At 47.0% G+C, this 13,943-nt stretch overlaps 1 protein-coding gene across 1 annotated transcript in view; it reads left to right on the top strand.

Moving 5' to 3' along the window:
* The window catches only part of RANBP3L (RAN binding protein 3 like), a 39,941-nt gene extending 28,616 nt beyond the window's left edge, over positions 1–11,325 (top strand). The window contains exons 12-15 of the mRNA XM_073543946.1: positions 646–766; positions 4,254–4,396; positions 5,013–5,205; positions 9,329–11,325. Coding sequence (XP_073400047.1) covers positions 646–766; positions 4,254–4,396; positions 5,013–5,205; positions 9,329–9,372 — 501 coding nt within the window. The 3' untranslated portion in view covers positions 9,373–11,325. The remainder of the gene's footprint in view (positions 1–645; positions 767–4,253; positions 4,397–5,012; positions 5,206–9,328) is intronic.
* The last annotated feature ends 2,618 nt before the right edge of the window (positions 11,326–13,943 follow it).

Below are 13,943 nucleotides of genomic sequence, written 5' to 3'. Positions count from 1 at the left end.
CTATTCTGCTGGTGCAGTCACTGTGTACATACATTACTGATCCTGAGTTACATCCTGTATTATACTCCAGAGCTGCACTCACTATTCTGCTGGTGCAGTCACTGTGTACATACATTACATTACTGATCCTGAGTTACATCCTGTATTATACTCCAGAGCTGCACTCACTATTCTGCTGGTGCAGTCACTGTGTACATACATTACATTACTGATCCTGAGTTACATCCTGTATTATACTCCAGAGCTGCACTCACTATTCTGCTGGTGCAGTCACTGTGTACATACATTACATTACATTACTGATCCTGAGTTACCGCCTGTATTATACCCCAGAGCTGCACTCACTATTCTGCTGGTGCAGTCACTGTGTACATACATTACTGATCCTGAGTTACATCCTGTATTATACTCCAGAGCTGCACTCACTATTCTGCTGGTGCGGTCACTGTGTACATACATTACATTACTGATCCTGAGTTACCTCCTGTATTATACCCCAGAGCTGCACTCACTATTCTGCTGGTGCAGTCACTGTATACATACATTACATTACTGATCCTGAGTTTCCTCCTGTATTATACTCCAGAGCTGCACTCACTATTCTGCTGTAGTTACTTATTCTTTTTTTTTTATTTTTTTTTTTAGGTTAATTGTAAGCTGTTTGTGTTCGACAAGGAGAATCAGTCGTGGACAGAACGAGGATGTGGATACCTGAGACTTAATGACACGGCCAGCAATGGCAGCGGATTATTCAGATCTCGAATAGGTAGAGGATGGAGCCTCGAGGTGTCGCCATCAGAGCCACATTCATCGTAGTGAGGGGAGAGGTGAACACGAGTGGACGCGGTCCGTCTATGTGATAGCTGGTGTACCTGTACGATCACTATCGCTGTAGACGGTCCGGCATTACAAGGCTAGGTGAAGCATAGTGGCACACTGACGCTCCCCCCTTTCTTCGTGCCCTGTGCCACTGCCTACTTTGCCCTTTTCTCCACTGTAGGATAATCACTGCTCCCATACCCTACAATAGACAGCCAGACAGCCGCAGCCATGAACAGCCACTATGGGCCTCATCAGCGCCCCAATATAGGGGTGAAGAGAGCTCCCCTTCAGCTGATAGGGGGGGGGGGGCATAAACCGCCTGGCAGTGCAGTATTAGTACTTACACACCCTTGCCCCCTGGCTTTTTATTTCTCTCTGAAATGGAAAGTGCCTGTGGGTGTTCAGCAGATGGTTGGGGTTCACATGGCATCATGTCCTGCAAGCGGCTGACAGAGGTGCTAACTTTTGGGCAAGCGATGGCACCACCTGCCCCTTATGTGGACATACATGAAGTTACATTCATATAAAGAAGCAACTAGTGTTGGGACTCAGCCACCATATCAACAGTTAGACGCCCCCCGAAAACTAACATTGCAAACACAGGTGGTCCATTGTAGCCCAACCCAAAAAAGTTGAGCCGGTGAACCTTCTTTCCATCTGGTTTCAGCGCTGATCTCGCAGTCCCATCTCTTTATTGCCTTTTTCTATTGAATCATGATAATCCTACAAAATGGCCATATCCGAAGCCTCCGCGATGGCCTCGCTGCTTCTTGAAATACTGTGTCGGCTTTTTCCCCTCCCAGTGACCCGACTTATCGAATCAGCATGGTGGGGAAGCTTGGGCACTGTGAAAGCAGAAAACTCCCGCTAGGTAGCAGCAAAAGGTGACGGCCCCCCAAAGGGAGAGGTAAAAGGCATTTTTTATCTTGGGCATCCGTGTACACCCGACATTTTATTCTATAGCGCTCCACTGTGGATTCCAGAGGGGTCAGGATTGCACATTGGTCAGGTTTATAAATACTTACACCCTGGGCGCACGGAGACGCGTGTAGGGGCCAAGGAGGACTCCTCTGGTTTCATCACCCCTGAGGTTACTCTTACAGATCGTGTGTCTCATCAGTCCGTATTGCTTTAGCTTATGGCTCCCTGCGCTACACTAGGCCAATGTTCACAATGTGCCTTCTGCAGGCTACACCCACCAGAATGCTACCCTGTGCAATCAGCCCGGGGCACTTACTGCAGCAAAATGGAGCCCCCTAAAACAAAAGCAGGAATTGACCCTTTTGGACGGTGCCCTGATATTATTAGACTTATGGCCATATAATATGGTGCCGATACATCAGTGCCATAGATCAGCTTCTATAAAGCTGCCTAATAAAGAATGACCGCTATATAATGTCCACAGCCCATGGCCGTTTTCAAGCATCTGAGTTTCGCAGGCGGTGAATGGACTGTAATTTCCAGACCGGCTGCGGATCTCCAGATCCAAACTTAACAATCTCGTAGGTATGTGCGAGGTTGTCAAATTAGGGTCAGAAATCATTGTCCGTACACAGTCCGTGAGACTCAAATGTGTGAAAGCAGCCTAAACAACAGAGCCTAACAGTTGTGAAATAAACACCGCCATACAGTGCTGAAATAATAACATAATACAATGCTGAAATAATACCACAATCCAGTGCTGAAATAATACCGCATTTTGAGTGCTGAAATAATGCCACCATACAGCGATGGAATAATACCATAATACAGTGCTGAAATAATATCGCCATACAGTGATGAAATAATTGCATAATATAATGCTGATATAGTACCGCAATACAGTGTGGAAGTAATACTACCATATAGTGCTAAAATAATACCATAATGCAACACTGAAATAATACCCCCATAAAGAGCTGAAATAATGGCACCAAAGAACAGCTATATACATGAAGGAAATTAGTAAGAGTGCAGTCAGTGTGTAAGTTGGCCATACACATTAGACTAAGGCTGCCCGAACCGCTGATACACGGCAGCTGGCGATTGTTCAGCCTGTGCCAGGAAGACAAAGATGGGGCATCTCGATGTTTCTCTGCCCGATCCTGGATTGGGAGGGACGGTTTTCGCTATTGAATGTGCATTTAGAGTTGAGCTAAAAGATTTGCGCCATCCTGGTCCAGCATCTAGTCCGGTCCTACCCGACAGCCGGACCCGGGCGGTCCTCACTTCTGCGGTAATGGTTCCGGTTGCCGTGGGGGGGATTCTAAAATGTATTATTCTGATTGGGGGGGTCACATACTTTGGGGGGGTGTCTGTGGTGGCCCCCATAAGGGAGGTGTCTGGTCGCCAATACTGTGATACATTCATCCTTGTTAATCCAAAGATTAAACTTTGATCAAAACCTACAATAAAGTTACAGCAAAAAACACCTAAACCTCCAGAATGTGCTGTATCTTCCTGGCCGTCCTTCCTCCCACCGCTCTTATCTGCAGGCGGTGCGTTCCTCTCGCTCCTCCGAGCTTCTTATTTCCCAGTGCCCCCCCCATAGTATCAGCGCCTGGATCCTGGACACCATGTAGCCCCCTGATATCCAGGAGAGGACTTTTACGATTATTATGTAGAGGAGCCCACCCTTATGGGGACCCTCATAAATATTCACATGCCGCCATCGCTGTCACATGATGTCACGAATCATTGTGAGTGAGGGTCATATATCCCCGCACCCCCCCAATAGTCCAGCACTGATGGACCTGCGGGCGATTTTAGAATTTTTGCAACCGGTGATTGACGCTCTCCGGATGCTACCAGACTGGCACTATTGGGGCACGTTGGGAGTTGTAGTTCTGCACCAGCCAGAGAGTCGCAGACCTCTGCTTTACATAAGGGGTTGCAGCTTTTTTCTCTGTCCCTAGTGACATGAACCTGCACGGTTAATTGAGCACACACGCACCGAGCACGCACGTGCACAGATAAGGTGACGCTCGCCATATTGATATATTCTCAGGACCTGCGCTCATGTCGATCGTCTGTGGCCATTGATCCAGAGACCTGAGAACCTCCCCGGCACTTCTTCTGATTAGTAGGGTCATCTCGTCGGCAGGAGTGTGTCCCACCGACCCTACTAATCAGTAAATGCCGGCAGGCTCGCAGGGCTCTGGTCCGGTGGCCACGGACTACTGATGTGACCACTGGACCAGGTTCCTGAGGATCCATATATCTCGTCTGTATGGGGGTACACGAGGTCCGATGGGCTACTAAAGCCATTAACCTATCCGGCCGTCCAGCCGAGCTCGCGGCTCTCTCGTGTGTGTGTGGCTAATGACTCATGAATGTGGCTCCTGGTATCATTACTAGCTCGTTATTACACGACACATTTGTACTTTCTCACCTTTTATATCAAATCTAAACATTTTTCTTTTGGCCTGTTTTTTTATTTTTATTTGGTTTAGTGATGAGAAATCACGGGAATCTGAAACTGATCCTGAACAGTAAAGTCTTTGACGAGATGATACTAGAAAGGGCGAACCGTAGAAGTGTGCGCATCACCGCCACCGACCTGACGGACCGGAGCCTCAAGATATTTCTGGTGCAGGTATAAGAACCAGGGCTGGGTATCCTCAGGGGGACGTCATGGGCACTAATCTTCCTACACAACTCGTGTAGGACCACTCGTAAGGGCCACTTTGCGGAGTTACCCTCAATTATGGAGGCAGGGACTCAGATGTGGCTGTCAAAAAAGATTGTGGCTACTGCCGTAGTTTGCCTGCCCCAATGGATACCAGGCCTGGATGCTTTCTGCTGGTAATTATGCCTTATGGGGGTGCACAAAGTGCATCCGTACCACCACTGAAGGGGGCGCCACTGGTCCTGATGTCAAAGGCTCTTGGAACTGGCATCCCCGATCTCGCACCTGTGTCCGGACCATTGGAAATGTGTTGGGTAGTCATGTGCATTAATGCTGATTGTAGGACTTGGTGCTACACAACATATGACAAAAGATGGTGGCACACAGGTCAGCATCCCCCCGAGTGGTGGCAGGGGCGTCTAATACCAGTTTGAGATGTGAGTTTTTGTAGCAGAAACTGAGCGGAACCTCTGCAAATCCATCTCCAAATCTCAAAACTTTTAAAGTTTTTGCTCGGAAGAACTCAGTAATGTAACATCATCGATAACGCTTCTATATATTGTATCCACATTGTATCTCTCAGGCAAGTGTAAAGGACGCCGCTCGTCTCTACGCCGCCATTCATCACCGCCTGATCGCGCTAAGGAGCCAACAGGACCAGGACCGAGAGCAGAACGGATCCAACCCGGAGATGGATTCACGCATACATCCGCTAAACAGCGACAGCGAGGATGACGAAGATGATGAAATGCTGATGTTTCCCAGCAAGATCTCGGGTATGTCAACTAAAATCTGCACCAGAGCAGGAAATCAAACGTGAGCGCGATCACCACCGATAGGCAGACACCGAGGCTCAGCCCACGACCCTGACGTAACAGCTGATCAGTGGGGGTGACAGGTGTTGGACCCTCACAGATCTGATATTGACGACCTATATCCTATGGATCTAAGGCGTGGACAACTCCTTTAATACTAAATCAGACATGACCCACTAGTATATTCATACCAATGTTACCCCCCTGTAAGGCTATGATGCAGTCTCTATATGTCAATATGCTCTCAGCATTACTCTCTTTACACCATGCCCGCTCTACCATATCACCCCTATGGTGCACGCTCAGCAGGAGACTCTCTACAAGATACATTCTCCAGGACACGTTCCTTTACAACATGCATGCTCCGCAGGCGACTCTACAAGACACATTCTCCAGGACACATTCCTTTACAACATGCACGCTCAGCAGGAGACTCTACAAGACACATTCCTTTACAGGATGCACGCTCAGCGTGAGACTCTCTACAAGATACATTCTCCAGGACACGTTCCTTTACATCATGCACGCTCAGCAGGAGACTCTCTACAAGATACATTCTCCAGGACACGTTCCTTTACAACATGCACGCTCAGTATTAGACTCTCTACACGATACATTCTCCAGGACACGTTCCTTTACATCATGCACGCTCAGTATTAGACTCTCTACACGATACATTCTCCAGGACACGTTCCTTTACATCATGCACGCTCAGTATTAGACTCTCTGCACGATACATTCTCCTGGACACGTTCCTTTACATCATGCACGCTCAGTATTAGACTCTCTACAAGATACATTCTCCAGGACACGTTCCTTTACAACATGCACGCTCAGTATTAGACTCTCTACAAGATACATTCTCCAGGACACGTTCCTTTACAACATGCACGCTCAGTATTAGACTCTCTACAAGATACATTCTCCAGGACACATTCCTTTACATCATGCACGCTCAGCGTGAGACTCTCTACAAGACACATTCCTTTACAACATGCACGCTCAGCGTGAGACTCTCTACAAGACACATTCCTTTACATCATGCACGCTCAGTGTGAGACTCTCTACAAGATACATTCTCCAGGACACGTTCCTTTACATCATGCACGCTCAGTATTAGAGTCTCTACAAGATACATTCTCCAGGACACGTTCCTTTACAACATGCACGCTCAGCGTGAGACTCTCTACAAGACACGTTCCTTTACATCATGCACGCTCAGCAGGAGACTCTCTACAAGATACATTCTCCAGGACACGTTCCTTTACAACATGCACGCTCAGTATTAGACTCTCTACACGATACATTCTCCAGGACACGTTCCTTTACATCATGCACGCTCAGTATTAGAGTCTCTACAAGATACATTCTCCAGGACACGTTCCTTTACAACATGCACGCTCAGTATTAGACTCTCTACAAGATACATTCTCCAGGACACATTCCTTTACATCATGCACGCTCAGCGTGAGACTCTCTACAAGACACATTCCTTTACAACATGCACGCTCAGCGTGAGACTCTCTACAAGACACATTCCTTTACATCATGCACGCTCAGTGTGAGACTCTCTACAAGATACATTCTCCAGGACACGTTCCTTTACATCATGCACGCTCAGCAGGAGACTCTCTACAAGATACATTCTCCAGGACACGTTCCTTTACATCATGCACGCACAGTGTGAGACTCTCTACAAGATACATTCTCCAGGACACGTTCCTTTACATCATGCACGCTCAGCAGGAGACTCTCTACAAGACACATTCCTTTACATCATGCACGCTCAGCGTGAGACTCTCTACAAGACACATTCCTTTACAACATGCACGCTCAGCGTGAGACTCTCTACAAGACACATTCCTTTACATCATGCACGCTCAGTGTGAGACTCTCTACAAGATACATTCTCCAGGACACGTTCCTTTACATCATGCACGCTCAGTATTAGAGTCTCTACAAGATACATTCTCCAGGACACGTTCCTTTACATCATGCACGCTCAGCGTGAGACTCTCTACAAGACACGTTCCTTTACATCATGCACGCTCAGCAGGAGACTCTCTACAAGATACATTCTCCAGGACACGTTCCTTTACAACATGCACGCTCAGTATTAGACTCTCTACACGATACATTCTCCAGGACACGTTCCTTTACATCATGCACGCTCAGTATTAGAGTCTCTACAAGATACATTCTCCAGGACACGTTCCTTTACAACATGCACGCTCAGCGTGAGACTCTCTACAAGACACGTTCCTTTACATCATGCACGCTCAGCAGGAGACTCTCTACAAGATACATTCTCCAGGACACGTTCCTTTACAACATGCACGCTCAGTATTAGACTCTCTACACGATACATTCTCCAGGACACGTTCCTTTACAACATGCACGCTCAGTATTAGACTCTCTACAAGATACATTCTCCAGGACACATTCCTTTACATCATGCACGCTCAGCGTGAGACTCTCTACAAGACACATTCCTTTACAACATGCACGCTCAGCGTGAGACTCTCTACAAGACACATTCCTTTACATCATGCACGCTCAGTGTGAGACTCTCTACAAGATACATTCTCCAGGACACGTTCCTTTACATCATGCACGCTCAGCAGGAGACTCTCTACAAGATACATTCTCCAGGACACGTTCCTTTACATCATGCACGCACAGTGTGAGACTCTCTACAAGATACATTCTCCAGGACACGTTCCTTTACATCATGCACGCTCAGCAGGAGACTCTCTACAAGACACGTTCCTTTACATCATGCACGCTCAGCAGGAGACTCTCTACAAGATACATTCTCCAGGACACGTTCCTTTACATCATGCACGCTCAGTGTGAGACTCTCTACAAGATACATTCTCCAGGACACGTTCCTTTACATCATGCACGCACAGTGTGAGACTCTCTACAAGATACATTCTCCAGGACACATTCCTTTACATCATGCACGCTCAGCAGGAGACTCTCTACAAGACACATTCCTTTACATCATGCACGCTCAGCAGGAGACTCTCTACAAGATACATTCTCCAGGACACGTTCCTTTACATCATGCACGCTCAGTGTGAGACTCTCTACAAGATACATTCTCCAGGACACGTTCCTTTACATCATGCACGCTCAGCAGGAGACTCTCTACAAGACACATTCCTTTACATCATGCACGCTCAGCAGGAGACTCTCTACAAGATACATTCTCCAGGACACGTTCCTTTACATCATGCACGCACAGTGTGAGACTCTCTACAAGATACATTCTCCAGGACACATTCCTTTACAACATGCACGCTCAGCAGGAGACTCTCTACAAGACACATTCCTTTACATCATGCACGCTCAGCAGGAGACTCTCTACAAGATACATTCTCCAGGACACGTTCCTTTACATCATGCACGCTCAGTGTGAGACTCTCTACAAGATACATTCTCCAGGACACGTTCCTTTACATCATGCACGCACAGTGTGAGACTCTCTACAAGATACATTCTCCAGGACACATTCCTTTACAACATGCACGCTCAGCAGGAGACTCTCTACAAGACACATTCTCAATGACACGTTCCTTTACATCATGCACGCTCAGTATTAGACTCTCCACAAGATACATTCTCCAGGACACGTTCCTTTACAACATGCACGCTCAGTATTAGACTCTCTACAAGATACATTCTCCAGGACACGTTCCTTTACATCATGCACGCACAGTGTGAGACTCTCTACAAGATACATTCTCCAGGACACGTTCCTTTACAACATGCACACTCCTTATTAGACTCTCTACAAGATACATTCTCCAGGACACGTTCCTTTACAACATGCACACTCCTTATTAGACTCTCTACAAGATACATTCTCCAGGACACATTCCTTTACAACATGCACGCTCAGCAGGAGACTCTCTACAAGACACATTCTCAATGACACGTTCCTTTACATCATGCACGCTCAGTCTGATACATGTTATCCGATTGACTCTACTGGATACACTTTTTCCATAGATCGTGTCTGTATGATCCACTCTGTTCTGTATGACCTGATAACAAATGACCTCTTGGTTCCTTGCAGCCCATCACCAGTGGATCCGGCGTCAGCCCGTCCTCTACTCCTGACAGTCAGCCATCATTCCAAGCCTTTCACGGCCTCACATCTTCACACTCTAAGGACACAATCAAGGAAATCCACAAATCTTCAAAACAGAAAAAAATAAATTGTGCGGACCGAAGTCGTGGACTACGACCAGGGACAGTATGAACAGACTGCCAGGTCTAAGTGGCACAGCCCGGGAGCCGTACGCCACGGTCCACACACTGCAGGAGACAGGACTCGCGGGCAACACACATACCTCAAGGACGACGACTCTGAATGCACCTTACTATTTGTAACGCAGATCCTAAGAGAAGCATTCCTACTGTCAGTGGGTTTCCACCCAAAATCCCTCCCAAATTTTTATTTTTTATTTCTCCAAATTTTCATACCGCGCTGCTGTGATCATTCATCCGCTTCAAGAATCCATCCGATGTCCGAGCGCGAATTCACACACAGATGAAGCGAGCATTGTGCATCATATTGATGGATCAAGTTTACTTTTTATAAGTGTTGGGATTTCTTTGGTGATATATTAATAATATTACATTTGGCGCCATGTACTTCTCGGCCGGCCACCACCGCGGCCGGGAGGCACCAAAAGTTAAGCTTTACTCCGGAGCCGGATTACTAGCACTTCTCCAATGCAAATTCATAATTTTTCTTTAAGGGGGTATCCGACTTAAAAATTGTTCAAAATCAAAAAACACTAAGTGAACCTATATTTCCTGCTCCACCAGCCAGGACTGGAAGTGATCATTGTCCCGTTCCTCGGTCACCCGGCCGCTGAGGTCAGTGATTGCCTGCAGCAGTTGGGTGACTAGTTATCTTGCCACCTTTAAATCCAGTGTGTCCAATATTCTAGACAATCTGATAATCCAGCACTGGTGGAATGATAGAAGAAGATCAAGAGTTGAGAAAAGAGATGGGTTGGACCCTGGTCCAGAGGACTCCTCGCTAGTCCTACACTACTGGACCAGAAGATTGCAAACCTCCTCCTCAACCTGCGCCACTCCGACATCAGAACATTGTGGCGTGACACACAAAGTCATGGGGGGGGTAACAAACCAGAAGAGCTACCAGGGATTCCAGCAGATATGGAAGGTCCTGGTCCAAAGGCCACGGCCTCCTGACGAAACCTTTGGACCAGCGTTCCAGTCCTTGGCAAAAAGGTTATTAATTTGAGAATTAAGAAAACTCCTTATTTGGAGTTTTTAAACATTCCCTTGTTATTTCCATCATTTCCAGCTGAAATGTAGAGCAGCTACAAAGAAAGTCTCTCTAAGGAGACGGCAGAAAATCCTTGCCAATAATTTACATAAGAAATGTGTAATACTTCTTTTTCACCTATGGGTGGCACTGCAGGGGATTTGAACACTTGTTCTCACAAGATCGGAAGCGATCACTAGGGATTCAAGTAGAGGGACCATTGTTGAACCCTTTAATCAAACAGTGGATACTCCATAAATACCTCGTTACAGTGGGAGATCCCTACGATGATTGTCCGGGAATAGTATTGGAGAATTGCTAAAAAAGTAAAGTTCCTTAATTCTACGGTTGGAGTTTCACTTTAAAGGTTTTTTGAGGGCTAATTGTAAACTATATATATGTATATCTAATCTTATGTGTATTTAAAATTGTTGGATACTTCTAAGTATATATATATATTTCTATTTTATGGAAGGCTAGTGTAATATAAGATTGATAATTTAACAGGTTTGCGCTTGACATGGTATTATAACAGATATTCTGTTTACATGTGACGCTTTATGAACTCGCCGATGTAGACTGATTCCCTCTCCCCCCCCCGCGTCATCCATTCTCTATGGAGATGTATCAGGAGGCAGCGCTCGGTTTCGCTGGGATACATTGTACGTCTTGTCTTTTATAGAACAGTTTTAGTTACAGTCATCACAGGAAGAAGCTGTAATGGGGAAGGTTTACGTTATTCCGAGTCCAATAAAGTTTGGTTACATTCACGTCGTCTCGTTATTTCCTTCTGTAAATTAAAAGAGGGCAAGCGATGAACAGAATTGGTTCTCTTAAGACTTAAAGCAGATCATACTTCACAACTCAAATGTCGTACATTTCCAAAACAGACCTCTAGACCTGATGAGGCTGGTGTACTCGTTATGAAAATCAATGCTGATTGACAGGACCACCGCCAAGCCTGACTGAGAGCTCCTCAGTGCTCCTCCTCCCTGCTGTTGAAAATCCATGTATATGTAACAGCAGAGACTGGAAATTAATTTTCCCATGTGGCGACATAGACCGTGACTGTTATGGAGGCCAAACCAATAGGCTGAAATTAATTCTGCTCAATATTAATATATTTATTATAATCATTATTTTAACTTAATATTCAATTTCTTAATTTTAAGCAGAAGTATGCGACATCCCCCTAAATACCGTATGAGCCAGCACACAACCCCCCTTATATACTTATATAGCGTGAGCCCCCACACAGTCCCCCTATATACGGCGTAAGCCCACACAGTCCCCCTATATACGGCGTAAGCCCACACAGTCCCCCTATATACGGCGTAAGCCCACACAGTCCCCCTATATACGGCGTAAGCCCACACAGTCCCCCTATATACGGCGTAAGCCCACACACAGTCCCCCTATATACGGCGTGAGCCCACAATCCCCCTATATACGGCGTAAGACCACACAGTCCCCCTATAATGCAGCATGAGCCCACACAGTACCCCTATATACGGCATAAGCCCACACCATCCCCCTATATACGGCATGAGCCCATACACAGTCCCCTATATAAAACATTTGCACACACAGCCCCCTTTATACAGTAGAGCCCCCACAGCCTCCATAGATACAGTATGAGCCCTTAAGTAGCCTCCCATATACAGTATGAACAATCACATAGCCTCCAATATACAGGATTACACGCACATAGCCTCCTGTACACAGCATGCACTCCCACAGTGTCTCTATATACAGGATTAGCCTCTAAATTGTTCTCTATACACAGTATGAACCCCTACATAGCTTCCTATATAAAGTATGAACCCCCACATAGCTTTGTAAACAGTGTGTGCCCCACATAGCCACTATATACAATGAGCCCCATATAGCCTCCTATGTCCAGCATGAGCCCCACGTAGCCACTATAAACAGTATGAACCTCCTACAGAGCTCTATAGAAAGTAAGAACCCATACATAGAGTATGAGCCCCCACATATCACCCTATAAACAGTATGAACCCCCACATAGCATCCTATTGTAAGGCAGCGCTCACCGAGTGTATTGGGGGACACTCACTTGGCAGCGCATTCACGTCACACAGGAACACTTTCCGTTAAACAGTCTATGTGGTTTATTGAATGGCATAAACCATATAAGGCAACACAAAGAAAACAGTCTTGTATCAGATAGATCAGTGTTCACATTAGAGCTCCGCTCTCTCTGTTCTGAGGCCACACAGGCTGGGCCATGTCCAGTAACAGGCTCTATAGCCTCAACACAGTTATTTCCCCACTGTCTGGTGTTACTTCTGAGGAGCTCCTGCTCCAGACGCCGACTCTTGGTTAGTCCTTTCTTTCGGGGAAGCGGCCGCATTGGGCTCACCGTTCCGGACAGTGCCTTATTCACTAGGCCGCATCACGGTTCCAGAACCACAGCCGGGCAGTGGCTTCCCCAAACGCAGGCCATCACAGACTCTGCTCACACACGTGGCTGGTCCGGGTGCTGTTCAGGGATCCGACCCTACTCCTTGCGTCTCCCAACACACCGGCCTCCCCAGGTCCAGGGTCTCAGCGGGTGCTATTCAGGACGTAGGTCCCCTCCTGAGACCGTCCAACACTCACGCCTCACCGAGTGCTATTCAGGGATCTGTCCCTACTCCTAGGGACTCCCAACACACCGGCCTCACCAGGTCCAAGGTTACAGCAGGTGCTATTCAGGGAGGCAGCACACCTTCCAACACCTAGACCCTCCAGGACCTTCCACCCTGAACCATTCAGGTACACACTCTCTCCCCATGTGACCAGACCTCAGGCACCTTATATGGTCCATAACCACATCTACAGGTGAGGTATGGATCACATGGTTATGACCTCACTAAAGGTCTTCTTTCACACAGCCACACACACACACACAGGCTTTATCCTGGGCGTTCAGACACACGCCCCTAGGTGGGTTTGTAGGTGACTGGTCCCACCCATCTCACCAAGTCACCTGGAAGCTTTCCCTGATACACTGCAGCAAACCCTCAGCAGTACCTTTTCTGATCAACACATGTTCCAGCTTCCATCACAAGGCACCCACACTTGTGATACATATTTGCCATTCACAACCCTGCCGGTCACCATTTACCCTATTACAATGAAGGAACACCTGCATGCATGTCCCATACAGCGCCCCCTAGCTGTCACAAGGGTCACTGCATCACACTAGAGTATGAGCCTCCACATAACCTCTTATATACAATGTGAGCCTCCAAATAGCCTCCTATATACAGTATGAACCCCCTACATAGATCGTGCCAGCTGAGCAGCTGATTGGCGCCGTAGCTGCATGTGTCGCGCTGTGTCACAGTCACAGCACATGCATGGAGAGCCTGTGTGTTGGGCT

This window comes from Dendrobates tinctorius, unplaced genomic scaffold, assembly GCF_039654945.1.
Source record: "Dendrobates tinctorius isolate UK_male_01 unplaced genomic scaffold, ASM3965494v1 ptg000135l, whole genome shotgun sequence".
Taxonomy (NCBI): Eukaryota; Metazoa; Chordata; class Amphibia; order Anura; family Dendrobatidae; genus Dendrobates; species Dendrobates tinctorius.
Note: the sequence above shows the minus strand (reverse complement) of the source record. Positions and strands in the feature narration are given on the sequence as shown.